This window comes from Notechis scutatus, chromosome 2, assembly GCF_049901735.1.
Source record: "Notechis scutatus isolate UNSWTSFEM ecotype Mainland chromosome 2, rNotScu1.2, whole genome shotgun sequence".
NCBI classification, from domain to species: domain Eukaryota; kingdom Metazoa; phylum Chordata; class Lepidosauria; order Squamata; family Elapidae; genus Notechis; species Notechis scutatus.
In genome coordinates, this window is record NC_142010.1 from 31,489,479 (window position 1) to 31,503,966 (window position 14,488).

Sequence of the window (14,488 nt, forward strand, 5' to 3'; positions counted from 1 at the left end):
TGCAGCATATTCTCATCTTCAATTAATATAAATTGTTAACTCTCTGGCCAACATCTTTCATAGAAAAACCTGAAGGTGAAGCTGATTTCAATAGACCAGTATGAATTTTGTGTTATTGTGGTGATTGCTGTCTTTTCCAACTTAGGTTCTCCTCCGCCGCCACCACCAAATCTGTTGGAATTACAATTCTTTCTGCTAGAAAGCTTGGATGATTATAGAGAACACTGAGTAATAAGCCATCTTGGCTACAATTGTCAAATCAAAGATATACTGTACTGACTTGGAACATGGAGCTCCTTTGAGCTGTTAAACAGACCCTGATATTCACATTCTTTTCTGAGTGTACCTATTATTTTAAGGCTCTTAAACCAATTGTGCTGCATTTCAGAAGCTAATTCAGTTTTCTATATCCTGTTCAGAAATTTTTGCCAATTTCATGATTTCTAGTATTATGAGAATAAAGGAAGATAACATAAGCAATAATTAAAAAAATAGCACATGTTTTGGAAAGGTCGTATGTTACTTTAAATAATGAATTGCATTAGAAATGTTGAATAACATTTTTTCCAACTGATGAGCATTTTCTGTGCAGTTAGAATCCCCAACATGTCCCCATCCACCTTTTCCCAAATTTTCTTTTTCATGAGGAATTTTCCTACTAATTTCAGGCTGTTTTTTATTCTTTGAAAAAAAAATAGTGGCTTCAATGTGTTTCATAATATAAAAATGTGGGGTGAGAACATACATCATTTGATTTGAATAAAGGCAGAAAATATCCTTTTCCTAACAATTCAGTTGGCTGAAATAATGTAATTTTCCATAGGGAGAATATTTTTATTAGAAGTTCAGAGGCATAAATAAAAATGACTTCAGAATTAGCTCTATTGGAAGTCCTTGACTTACAAACATTCGTTTAGCCACTGTTCAAATTTACGACAGCAGTGAAAAAAAAATGACATACAACTGGTCCATGCAGTTACAATCATTGCAGCATCCCTTCAGACGCCTGATCAAAGTTCAGGTGCTTTGAATTGCATTGCATGTTACGATGGCTCATGTGATGGCCATTTATAACCTTTCCAGCCAGCTTCCAAAAAAGCAAATCTATAGGAAAAGCCAGATTCACTCAACAGCTGTGTGATCCACTTTATAACTGTAGTGTTTTGCTTAACAACCATGGCAAAACTAGGTTGTAAAATCAAGCAAGAGTCACCTAACAGTGGAAATTCTGGACCAAATTCTGGTTGTAAGTCAAGGATTACCTGTATAAGTATTCTCTACAATCAGATCTCAGATCTTTTGCTTGTTTACTTACCATTAATTCTGGTGCCGTGAGCAACGTGGATGAGCCAACTTGTATGGAGAGATATTCTAGGTCATGTTCCAATTTCAGAGAGCTATAACACTTTGGGTTGTATGCGAAAGCCTCAGGTTCAGTTTCCGGCATTACCAAGAAGAAAAGACCTTGACTAAAATTATGAAACGCTTCCATCAATCGATATTCCTAATTGTGGGCCAGAGGTCTGACTACGGAGGAGACTGTGTGCCCTCTTATCAAAAGCAGTTTTTATAGATCGCTCTATAATCTCAGCCCTTCTTTCCCAATGTAACAGAAACACATCTATTAGGGAAAGGAATCAAAATAAGAGGTTGGACGGTTAGTTAACTTGTTGAGAGCAAGAATGCACAGTGTAAGGATTTGATTTGAAAGGGTTTATATGTACTTTATACTTCTTCGTTCTAAGAAATAATTCACAGCTAAAGCTGCTTTGCTGGGCCTGCTCTAATTCATGCCACTGTTTGCTGGATTGTTCGCCACCTTGGGAAACTTTAAATAGAATCCTTGAAGCAGAAGTTGTCTAGAGAGTTACTTTTTTGCCCCGTTACGTCCTGTATGAATGGGAAAGACAGATGCTGTCCCAGATGAGCCTAGTGTTACCCAGGCAAGCTAGCTTTTCATTCCTTTTCAGCAGTTCATTTTTTCATGGGAGTTTGCTCTCTGCTGGCCTCATAATGACAAGAGTCTACCTGATTTGCTCATAAAAATCTGTGACCTATAATCCTATCAAATGCTTTTCAGTGGTAAGCAAGTGTCATCCTTAGGCACCAGCCATTTCTTGCCTAAAATTAATATTTTCACTTGATGGTGGGTTGTAGTTGATACACACCATTCATGCTTTTTGGTGGAGGGAATTTCCTGAAGATCTGCTGCCAGCTTTGATGCTATGATAGAACTGAAGAAGAGCAAATGCTTTAACTGCAAGGTTGTTTACTACACAGCGGGGTAAGTACGTATTATGTCATCAGTAGCATATACGATAATGAAGTGCTGCACTGCAGGCAATTAATTTCAACATTTAAATAGATAAACAGGAGAGAGAGAGACTGTTCTTTGTCTTCCTATATCTGAGTTCTGAGGACCATTAACTCCCTCTCTTATTCTTTTTGCACTAACTCCACCTTGTTCCCTTTAATTGTGTGACTTTAAAGAATGTTACTGACTTGGTTTTTTTTCTCTCGTGTTTCCCTTGGTTTCTAAGTTTAAACTCTACACAACATCACAGAAATGTTTTTTGCACCGTTGTCCACCTGAAAATATCTGGGCTGTTACATCTTTTGCCACCTACTTATTTTTATTACTTTATTTATTTTTATCCTACTTTTATTATTTTTATAAATAACTGAAGGTGACCTGCATTTCTATTACTCGTTTCTCCTATTTTTCCTATAACAACAACCCTGTTGGGTGAGTGGGGCTGAGAAAGAGTGACTGGCTCAAAGTCAACCCAACCAGCTTTCATGGCTAAGGCAGGACTAGAAACTCACAGTTTCCTGACTTCTAACTTGGTGTTTTAACCACTAGATTTTCCATACTTTTAACTTCTTTATAGATATTTTCTTCCTTTGGAATGTAATTTTATAAATATGATTTTTGATGCCCACAATAAAATCCGAACACAAAAAGTATCACAGATACTTTTAGGACCACCTGGTTTTTGCACAGCTGTAGGAACTCAAGGACAAGAATGCAGGTTCTGTAAACCCCAAAGCTGTCTTCTTTCTTTGCAAAGGAATTCCAATCTCTTCAGTACGAATCTCAAGATTTCTAACTCTGGCACTAGATTTTCCAGAAAATTCCTAAGCAGAAATCTCTTCAACTATTTTAATAAACCTCTTCAACAATCTTCAACTATTTCAGAGAGAGGAGATATTGCTTCACAGCTTCCAAAGATATTAAATCCACCCTTTTGATCTGTGTTGTACAGTGCTCAGTCTACAGCATTTCAAATGATAGGGATTTTTTTTTTTTAAAAAAACCCTCATTGTACCTAGTGGATCCATTTGTTTCGGACATTGCAAGGTTAAATTCAGGTACAAATTCCATCTCTTTTTCCTCAAATGAGGCCAGCCTCTTTGGCATTGAAGCCAAAAGCTACTAGTTTGAGAGAGGCAGAAAACTAAATGCAACATTACCTCCAATCTTTGCTATTTTTTCCAGGGGAAAAGAAAAATGACTCTTGACTGCATAACGTCAACAGAAAAATGCAAGACACACTTATTGAGCTTCTCAATAACATGATACCAAGGCATACTCACACATAGCTTTGCACAACAAAGTATGTAATTAAAAAACAGATGTGCAGATAAATCACCATTCTTGATTTTCCAAATGTGTGAAGGAGATCTTATATTTAGGAATGATTCCTTAATGTAGCTTACTTTAAAAACATTTGCATACTGAAGCTGAACTTCAATGATATGTAAAACAAGCAAAAGCTTGTTGTCTTTCTAAAAAGAGCTTTTCACTATTTTGGGTAAAGAAGCATGCTTCTTGATTTTTAAAGAATTGTAGATCCATCAATTTACAACAGTTCCTGAGCAATTGCCTGACATTTTTTGTAATCAGTTTTCTTCTAGGCCAGGGGTGTCCAACCTTGGCAACTTTAAGACTTGTGGACTTCAACTCCCAGAATTCCTCAGCCAGCTGTGCTGGCTGAGGAATTCTGGGAGTTGAAGTCCACAAGTCTTAAAGTTGCCAAGGTTGGACACACCTGTTCTAGGCCATGACTCTGTTTTTGTGCATCCCTCTCGCATCCCTATTCAATGGGTTTAAATCTCAAAGTGATGTCCTGCTGGCATGTACATATATGAGTATATTATTTTGCTTCTGTTCACAGTGGCCTACCTAATGTTTGAGATCTCACAAAGTTACTATTCCCTGAGGAAAGTCAGCCAGAAATAAAGCATATGGAGATAGGGATGGTGGTGGAAGGGGAATGATGGATCTGCTTCAGAGAACACACTGTTTTCTTTCAAAGACAACAGAGTTCTCAATGATTCATAGAAAATATGTGGGCTTTATGAATTACTCTGCAAATGTAGAATGCCACTGTAAATTATAAAATCCCAAAAATGTTTCTTCAGTTGTGTAACTTTGTAACAAGACTTACATAATCTGGTGTCCATGGCCATAAAAAAAATCTGTTGCTGCTTTTCTAAATTACTCTCAAAACAGCTTTCAAGAAGATTAAATAAATTCAATACATAATACAAGAATGTAGAATCTGAAATACACAAATGATCCATAATGCAGCCACATTTAAAGCCAACAAAGTCATTGCAAATTAGTTTATTTAAATATACAAAACTAGACGTACTTTACAAATATTGAATTGGTACAGTCATGTAACAAAACCAAAATCACTAAGATAGTCTATTATACAGTACTTGTGGCAAATGTATGTATCTTTCAATATATCAAGAAAAAAGGCAATATATACATTAATGTATGTCCTTTTGAAGATAGAAAAGTATGAACAGGCATGGGGTATAAATTTCCTGTTCTCTTTCATATTTTATATCCTTCATTTATTTGACCAGTTAGTTATTAGATTTTTTTCCCTGCATTTATTATTTTATTCTTACTGCTTTTTGTCCCTTTTCATAATGTTGCTTACATTGAAAGCAACTATGATGGGGATAAATATATATGCATTGTTTTTTCCTGCTTCTCTTTTTACATTAATGAATATCAATGAAGTTTCACCTGGCATTTTGGTATTTGACATAAATAAGATAATGTACTTTGAAACTCCAGGGTACAATCTTCTTCCTTATAGTTTTTGGCAGTAGTGACTCAGAAACTACAACCATTTTTTTCAGTATTTGTTATTACAGAGACCAGATCTGTTTGACAACCTGATTATTCCTTTGATTTTGTGATAAAGCTCCATTCCCTAGAATGTTAGGAAGTTATTTGTGCCATAACCAGTTGCATAGGTATGTAGAATGGGCATGTAGAATCTGCCAACAGAGAGGAAGCTGCCTTTGTTTAAAGCAACAGAGATGGTAACTCAGGGAGGCATTTAAATACATTGTACGTTACAACCCTAATCTTGGGGATCTTTTTTCATGTAGACTAAGCCCTAGTTGTGCAACCAGGGAATTCAAATGTTATAGTTATTATTCTCCCACAGTAATTTTTTAAAAATTCAAAAAAATTATTGCAGAAACATTTTTTTCAGCAGTATATAATAGTACTCGTTTGCTATATTATGGCTAGAAATCCACAGAGCTTACCCATTATTCTTGGGGCCCTGGATCAATTCTGTACATCTCCAAGCAGAAATGAGGAAGATTTTTATGCTACACTGTACCCTGAGTCACAGTTGACAATTCTCAACCAAAATTCTGATTCACTGCCCAGCAGCTTCTTGTATTTCTATGGTCTTCCCTATCTTTTATCTTTATCTATTACTGGCTCTATACCCGTGCTTCACTACGAAACTATGTGATCAGGCTTAGTTTGGGGGGAGGAAAATAAGGGGGGGAAATTATGCCTCTGCCTACCAGCATCCATCAATATTCATCTGGCTAGCATCCTGTCAGTGTGTGAGACAGTTGAGGGCTGTTTGGAGACTGAAACATGGAAACTGAAACAGTATTTGCTATGTGAGCAAGAAGGGGACAGCAAGGAGCCTGGGCATGGCTTAGCTCAACTGTTCTGTACTAAAGCTGCTTGGTGCTGTGAAACTAAAACTGAAAGTCTCCTCTCCTCTTCTTGTGTTTTGCACTTGGAACAGATTTCTTTTCAGGTGGGGAGGGGGAGTAGAACTCCTTAACACCAGAGCATGTTAATAATAATATACAAAATACTAATGCTCTGATGGTCATTTCGAAAAAACTTTTCTTAGTGAGCACCTAGAAGCCAAGAGGAGCATACGGGCCAAATTTCAAGTTTGTAGGCTTTATGGTTCTGGAGATTTGGTGATGATGCATGAATGGTATTTCACTTTTAGATTTTAATAATTGTAGTTAAGAAACTGTGTAGCATCATTTGCAACCTTAGGCAAAGTATGTTTATAAAATGTTATTTAGACTTACATGGCAAATTATGTACATGAAACACTAACCATTGTTAGCTCCAGATCTGCTGGGCATTGCTGGGTGCCTGCTTAGAATCGATGGCCTGAAGCAATTAGAGCAATTAGGTTTTTACTAAGCATACCATGTGAGCACCTTGGTTAAAGCTATTAATCGAAGCTAAAAACCGAATCCTATAGCCATTCCAGGATCACTTGCAAACAACCCATTGGCCCTAGAGATCATCTGGATATCAATTCTAATGAAAACGTATCTAATAATGATAGGCATGTTTTAATATTTTATATCAACATAAAATCAAAGTTGTCTCTCAAACATGTAGGTATTCTCTCACTTCCTTTGTTCTCCAAGACATCCACTGTTAAGAGCCATTTGCTATCTCTGTGGCAGATAAACTTTGCTTTTTTATTATTCTAATAAAAAAAATCAGAATACTATCTTCCTGTAAACCCTCAATCAAAATTAGATGTAGCATATTGCAGTTGATTAGAATGTAGGATGCTGATTTTCTGAGAGCAGAGAACTAACACGGGGTGCTCTAATGTACCTTCTGTTTATTAAATTATATTTATTCTTGTTCAGTGTAAATACATACAGAGTAATCTTCTGTTTGGTAAATATAATTGTTTTTACAAAGAATACTTTAGGAAGGGGAACTGTGTGCTGGACTCTCTTTTTCCTTTTCTCTCTCTCTCCACTAGAAGAAAATAATAATAATACTTAAAGCTATCCTCTATGGATTTTCTTCACTCAGAAGAGAAACTCCGGAATGCATGAAACCCCAGTGCCTTCTGCCTGATTCATATTCATAACCTTTCCTTTACTGTGACTGATTTATGCCCCTTTGTGCCCCCAGGGTGTTCGGTATAAAATAAAGGCAGACCAATTAGAAGCCAAGTACTTCTTTCAGCAGGAGGGAGAAAAAAGAGCAGTCAAGCTGTTCAAGAAAGAGAAACTCATTTCTGTAAAGTTTGATTCTATAGGTTACACAACCAGAAAATAAATACTTGCCAAAAGATGGAAGCAATGGATTGGTTTGAGTAAAAACCTCCAGTGGCTGCATATTGATTCAGCAGCTCTGTAGAGGTGGCGGCCATTGCTTTCATTATTTATCTAGTGCCATAAGTGCACAGCAATTGGGATTGCCAGATGTCCCTATTATGATAGTCCTGGAAGTCTGTGTGGTATAATGAATAGAGCGCCAATTGTTAACCTGGCAAACTTGGATTCCAATCCATACAGAGCCATCTTTCAAAATGGGTGGCATAGTCATTTCTACCCAATCTTTATTACAGTTATGTTATATGTTATGACAGACATACCACATATAACTGTGCTATCCAAAACTCATTCAAAGCTGGCTAGGAAATAGGGAGGGAGAGGGGTAGAGAGAGATGATAGATTAGATAGGTGTGTGTGTGTGTGTGAGAGAGAGAGAGAGAGAGAGAGAGAGAGAGAGAGAGAGATCTACCTGATGGATAAGGAGCATGCAGCTATGAGGTTGATTAGTGCCTTGAAAGCCCTTCCACTCTTTTTTAACTTTCAATTTTAATTATTTTATTCTTGTTTTAGTGGCATAATTGGTGGTTTTAATGGCTTAAAATATAAATAATATGTCATTTGGATATTATTGTATGCTTTTTATGTTTTCATTGTATACTGCCCAGAATTGCCCTGTAACAGAGATGAGTGGTTTTCAAATTCAAATATATAAACAAGCTGATTTTCTTTAAATCAAAGTTCAGCTGACCACCATAACTAGTCCTTAATTTGTTTAGTAATTACACTCTAATTCTGTTATCACCATAAAATTAATTGGTGATGAAAGTAGCTTTGGAACACCTTTTTTCTTGCTTAATTCATAGTGCATGGCTTTAGGAGCAAGGAATTAAAAAGACTGCATTCTCTTCCTTTTTCAAAAGTAACTTTGGATATTAAAGCTCCAGTCCCGCAGCTCTTTGTATGTGCTTTTTCTTCACGTGGGCAAAGCTGCACAGGAGATGGCTGCACTTGACCCGGAGCTGAAGGTGGGGAGGCAGACAGCTAAGTAAAGACATGGAGTGAGAGAGAGGCTCAAGTTAACCAAACGATGCTACCAGAATTCCACAATGCCTACATCTTGATCTGACAGCCTTAGGATGTCAGTGCAATTCAAACCAATACAAACTCTTCTAAGTGTTTCCCTTGGCCTTTGATATTTGCTGAGAGTTGTGTGGTTGTTTTTTTCCCCTTCCCTTCTTTCTTTTCAAAGTGCTCTACTATGTAACTCTTGCTGCAAACAATGGCTATAGAAATTGCTTTGACCGTGTCAGCAGAGTGGATGGGATGGTGGTGGGCTGTTCTGCTTGGCCCTGATTCCAGAAGCCGAGCTAGCCAGCAAGAGAATTGCTTTTGCAAACATTTTTAACCAGCAAAAAGCAGCCCTGTGCATTTTTCAGGGAAACTTCACCCGAGTGATGTTGCAAGCTTTCTGTCCAGAAGTGCAGAGGTCTTGTTTGTTTGTCTGCTTTCAAGCTGGCCAGGAAGATGGGATCTCTGCTCTCTCTAGGATTTGGCAAAGGGCTTCTAACAGCTGAGAGTAGCCCTCTTTTCTACCCGTCACAAGAGCAGCTCATGCTGAGCAAGGCTCATTAAATATTCACTTCCAGCTGCAAGCAGCTCATTAAGGCAGCACCAAGCAGTGACGCTGCTGCTGGAAAACCGTGTCTTGCTGAGCATCACCATGCAGAGACTCAGTGGAACGCTGGATGCTCTCCTTCTCAGTGCCTTCTCCATGATGACCAGCTTATGCTCCCTGCTTTGCATTAAGTACAGGTAAAAGACTGCACTGAGAAGCCTTAGGCAGATGGACTCCATTCATTCAGGTTTGGGCTCTTGGGTGGCCGGGTGCTGGGGTGCGGCCATCAGAGTTGCCTTCATTTTCAAGGTTTGGGGGGAGTCTTGCTGAAAAGCAAAGTTGGATTTCCTGGGCATGGGTTTTGGGTCTTGTTTCATAGGAAATACGGCACAGCAGAAAAAGAGGATGGGCACCGGGAGAGATGATGCAAAGTTGTGTTGAGTTTTAGAAAGTTTGCAACTTTCTGAAGGAAGGAGGATCCCAGGTGTCAGTTTGAGATGATGTCTACTCTTTCCTTGGTGCTAAGTTGGAACATTTTCTGCAGGGTTGTGGTTGTCCCTCTTAAATTCCCTTTTGAGGAGCTGTTGCAGAGCTTGGAAGCTTATTGTAAGTACAACCTGAACAAACCCCAACCTCACTGCTGCTAAACTTTTTGGACAATTTAATAATAGATAAGATCCTGTGGTCCTAAATTAATTAACAGTTCTTTTCCATTGGAAATTCCTGGCGTCCTAACTTTTTCTTTAAATAGCCAACAACAACCATCGGCATTAGGGGAGAAGTGGACTTGCTGAAACTGGCCTGTTGAAATGTTTGATTTTGAACAAAAGTGCCCCTAAACCCTGAAGGTTGTAATGCAGTTTCTCTTCCATTTGCAGAAAATGTTTCCAGACAGCTCATTTCTATGTAGAAGACAGCAGTTCTCCTCGGGTGGTACCAAACGAAATTGTTCCCATTATTCCCATCCCAGGTGAGTAAGGCCTTGCCTCATTCGTTCATGCCTTGGTTTGATCATAGATGCAACCGTTTGGATTTGCTTAACAATTTATGAATTGTTTGGGTACAATTAAAATCAGTTGCACTTCACAGTCCTATCATTTTTTTCCTATGGTTTGAGCCTCTTGTGGTTTATGTTTCTGTACAGTAATGGTTTAAAATGGAGTAAAAGGCTTTGTGTGGAGTTTAACTTTTTTTTCTTTGGATGAAACCCTCTTGATGGTTTCACAAAGGAAACCTCTAGATGTCCTATAGAATTAGTATCTTGTCCTGAAGGAGTCTTTAATTCCATTTGCCTTTTCTACTGAAGTTCAAAATCTTCATCTTAAATGTTCAGCAATGTCTGCTTAGAGGTAAATGGGCAGCATAATCCTGTGTATTGATATTTAGAAGAAAAACATGTTATTCACTGCCAGTTCTTCCAGCTCAATATACAGTATATGGATTTTGACACAAATAGCATTTTGGTTTAGGAAAAGCAAGCTCTTGGATACATACTTCTGTTTGCCAGGATACTGCCATGTAGGTAGGTCATCAGATCCCAGCATTTTAGTTTAATTCAATTTTGTTTCCAGCTTTTTAAAAAATGAGTTAGTAAACATCTTTTTATATAACCAAATGAAGTAGCTTTATTTGGGGTGAGCAGAATTATAGCTGTTCAATATTGTAAATCTTTTTGGACTTTGTCAGTTTTAGCTCGATGCTAAGAACATACTTAGGATTATTCTAGAGTATAAACAGATTTGGCTCTCATTTTTATTTAGGAATTAAATGCATGTTTTATCCTTTCACAGTTTGTTCATTCTTTTATTATCAATGGCTTAAAATAAGCCTACATACAATGATTTTTTTGTGTGAATGTGAGCTGAATTCCACTGATGGGAAGATTATTGATTATAGCTGTATACTGTTTTTAATTCCTTTAAAAAGGAAGCCTAATGTATATTTCAAAGTGATTATGGAATGTCATGGTTTTTCTCTGACAGGTTGTAAAGGGTATTGTAATAAGATTATGTTATTTGTTTTCTTTTTGCCTATAATGTACTATATTGGTTAAAGAACTCAGTGATGTGAGTTTTGCAATTGATCAATACTGTTCAGAGATGATCGAAAAATGGAAAGTTGCTGTTACTTCATCCAGCTCATGTTTAATATGATGGTCAGGGAATTTGGGAGCTAAATTCCAACACATCTGATAGAAGACCAAGTTAGGAAAAGATGACCTGCTCCAAGTTACAAATGAATAACTGTGAAAACTGTGCAAAACCTCTTCGACTCTTTTGAAAAATCTTTAGAAATAATTATGATCAAACTGTGTCATATAAAGATGAACAAATTGGAAACCAGGGCCAACCGCACCAGCATATGGTCGCACAAGGGGTCTGAGGATCTCATCTCGGTACCTAATGGCAGTCAGGCTACCTCTGGCGAGCATATGGAGGGCTGTGCGGCCCCCTAAAGAAATTTGTATGAATTTATGGCTTCTATTAGCACTTCAGATGGTGAAAGTTTTATAACACACCGTGATCAGAATATATTCTCTTTAAAATGGTCACCTGAGCGTGTATATATATATGTATGTATGTATGTATGTATGTATGTATGTATGTATGTATGTATGTATGTCACTTGGGATGTAGTTACTGAAAGTTGATCTTGTTTAACTGGATTTTAAAAAATCTGTAAAATTGTCTCCAAAAAAGTCTCTAGGTAATGATCTGACATAGCTTTTCTTCTTGTATCCTGTTAGCTGTAAAATATATCAGAATTGTCTGGAACTAGTTATCGAAGTGTATTAATGCCCTTCACTTCTCTATAACATTCTTCTCACCTTCTTATTGCATAGCACATTATTTTATCTCATCCCAAAGGTGCTTTTTTCAAGAGGCAACTGGACTTTCTGTTTTTTCTTTGAAGATGTTTCACTTCTCATCCCAGAATCTTCTTCACCTTCTTGGATGAGAAGCGAAGTATCTTCAGAGAAAAACCAGAAAGTTCATTTGCCTCTTGAAAAAGCACCTTCGGGACAACCATGACCTGGTTGACTGAGAATCTCCATAGACATATACTATATGTAATCTTCACCCCTAGAATGTCAGAAATAGCATAAATAATCATCTCCAACCTGGCAGTCCCTATGCAATGAACTACACTACTCAAAAAAATAAAGGGAACACAAAAATAAGACATCCTAGATCTGAATGAATGAAATATTCTTATTAAATACTTTGTTCATTACATAGTTGAATGTGCTGACAACAAAATCACACAAAAATTATCAATGGAAATCAAATGTAGCAACCCATGGAGGTCTGGATTTGGAGTTACACTCAAAATTAAAGTGGAAAAAAACACTACAGGCTGATCCAACTTTGATGTAATGTCCTTAAAACAAATCAAAATGAGGCTCAGTAGTGTGTGTGGCCTCCACGTGCCTGTATGACTTCCCTACAATGCCTGGACATCCTCCTGATGAGGTGGCGGATGGTCTCCTGAGGGATCTCCTCCCACACCTGGACTAAAGCATCCCCCAACTCCTGGACAGTCTGTGGTGTAACATGGCGTTGGTGGATGGAGCAAGACATGATGTCCCAGATGTGCTCAATTGGATTCAGGTCTGGGGAATGGGTGGGCCAGTCCATAGCATCAGTGCCTTCGTCTTACAGGAACTGCTGACACACTCCAGCCACATAAGGTCTAGCATTGTCGTGCATTAGGAGGAACCCAGGGCCAACTGCACCAGCATATGGTCTCACAAGGGGTCTGAGGATCTCATCTCGGTACCTAATGGCAATCAGGCTACCTCTGGTGAGCACATGGAGGGCTGTGTGGCCCCCTAAAGAAATGCCACCCCACACCATCCCTGACCCACTGCCAAACCGGTCATGCTGGAAGATGTTGCAGGCAGAAGAACATTCTCCACGGCGTCTCCAGACCCTGTCACATCTGTCACATGTGCTCAGTGTGAACCTGCTTTCATCTGTGAAGAGCACAGGGCACCAGTGGCGAATTTGCCAATCTTGGTGTTCTCTGGCAAATGCCAAACGTCCTGCACCGTGTTGGGCTGTAAGCACAACCCCCACCTGTGGACGTCAGTTCCTCATACCACCCTCATGGAGTCTGTTTCTGACCATTTGAGCAGCCACATGTACATTTGTGGCCTGCTGGAGGTCATTTTGCAGGGCTCTGGCAGTGCTCCTCCTGTCCCTCCTTGCACAAAGGCGGAGGTAGCAGTCCTGATGCTGGGTTGTTGCCCTCCTATGGCCTCCTCCACGTCTCCTGATGTACTGGCCTGTCTCCAGGTAGCACCTCCATGCTTTGGACACTATGCTGACAGACACAGCAAACCTTCTTGCCATAGCTCGCATTGATGTGCCATCCTGGATGAGCTGCACTACCTGAGCCACTTGTGTGGGTTGTAGACTCCGTCTCATGCTACCATTAGAGTGAAAGCACCGCCAGCATTCAAAAGTGACCAAACCATCAGCCAGAAAGCATAGGAACTGAGAAGTGGTCTGTGGTCACCACCTGCAGAACCACTCCTTTATTGGGGATGTCTTGCTAACTGCCTATGCTTTCCACCTGTTGTCTATTCCATTTGCACAACATCATGTGAAATTGATTGTCAATCAGTGTTGCTACCTAAGTGGACAGTTTGATTTCACAGAAGTGTGATTGACTTGGAGTTACATTGTGTTGTTTTAAGTGTTCCCTTTATTTTTTTGAGCAGTGTATATGTTTACTATGTTGTTTCTGTTTCCCATATTTTTCTGAAGTGCATAAGTTACCTTATAAAAGATGAACAAGATGAGCATACATATTCAAAGGATTTAGGTCGAAGGAGCTTTTCAGCTGTTGTGACAAAAGACTAACACCTTTACACTAATGTGTAAAAGCTTTAATCTTTAAAAATCTACCAAGATACAGACAAAGCAGAATACTAGGGAATAAATGTCTGATCCAGCTCTTTATTTCATATGCTAACTTGTTATATAAAAATTAAACCAACTGAAAAATTTCAAAATATAGTTTTCCCTCCTACTGTTTAATGCAGAAACCCAAGCCATTGTACAAACATCTTTCTTCTTTCTTAGATACATGGGGCTAGTCAGGGATCTTCAAACTTGACAGCTTTAAGACTTGTGGACTTCAACTCCCAGAATTCCTCCTCCAGTCATGTTAGCTCATGAATTCTGGGAGTTGAAGTCCACAAGTCTTAAACTTGCCAAGTTTGAAGACCCTTGGGCTAGATCTTTAATCATTTCCAGCCAGCAAGGCCATTGACGTTGATGGGAAGGATAATGCAGCATGACTAGAGGATAGGTTAGAGACAGCTGGAATAGAGCACTTAGCAAAAGGAAACACCTGATCTTGGATTCATAATTATGAAAGTCTAGGGCAGGGGTGGGCAAACTTTTGGCTCGGGGGCCGCATTGACTTTTAAAATTTGACAGACGGGCCGGGTCAGCACAAGATTTTTTGGGAATTGCC

The 14,488-nt window shown here is 38.7% G+C and overlaps 1 protein-coding gene across 3 annotated transcripts in view; it reads left to right on the forward strand.

Moving 5' to 3' along the window:
- PTPRG (protein tyrosine phosphatase receptor type G) overlaps positions 1-14,488 on the forward strand; it is a 704,217-nt gene that overhangs the window by 649,037 nt on the left and 40,692 nt on the right. For all 3 annotated transcript variants that reach the window (XM_026679640.2, XM_026679650.2, XM_087954524.1), the window contains exon 14: positions 9,880-9,971. In XM_026679640.2, the coding sequence (XP_026535425.2) occupies positions 9,880-9,971 (92 nt within the window). The remainder of the gene's footprint in view (positions 1-9,879; positions 9,972-14,488) is intronic.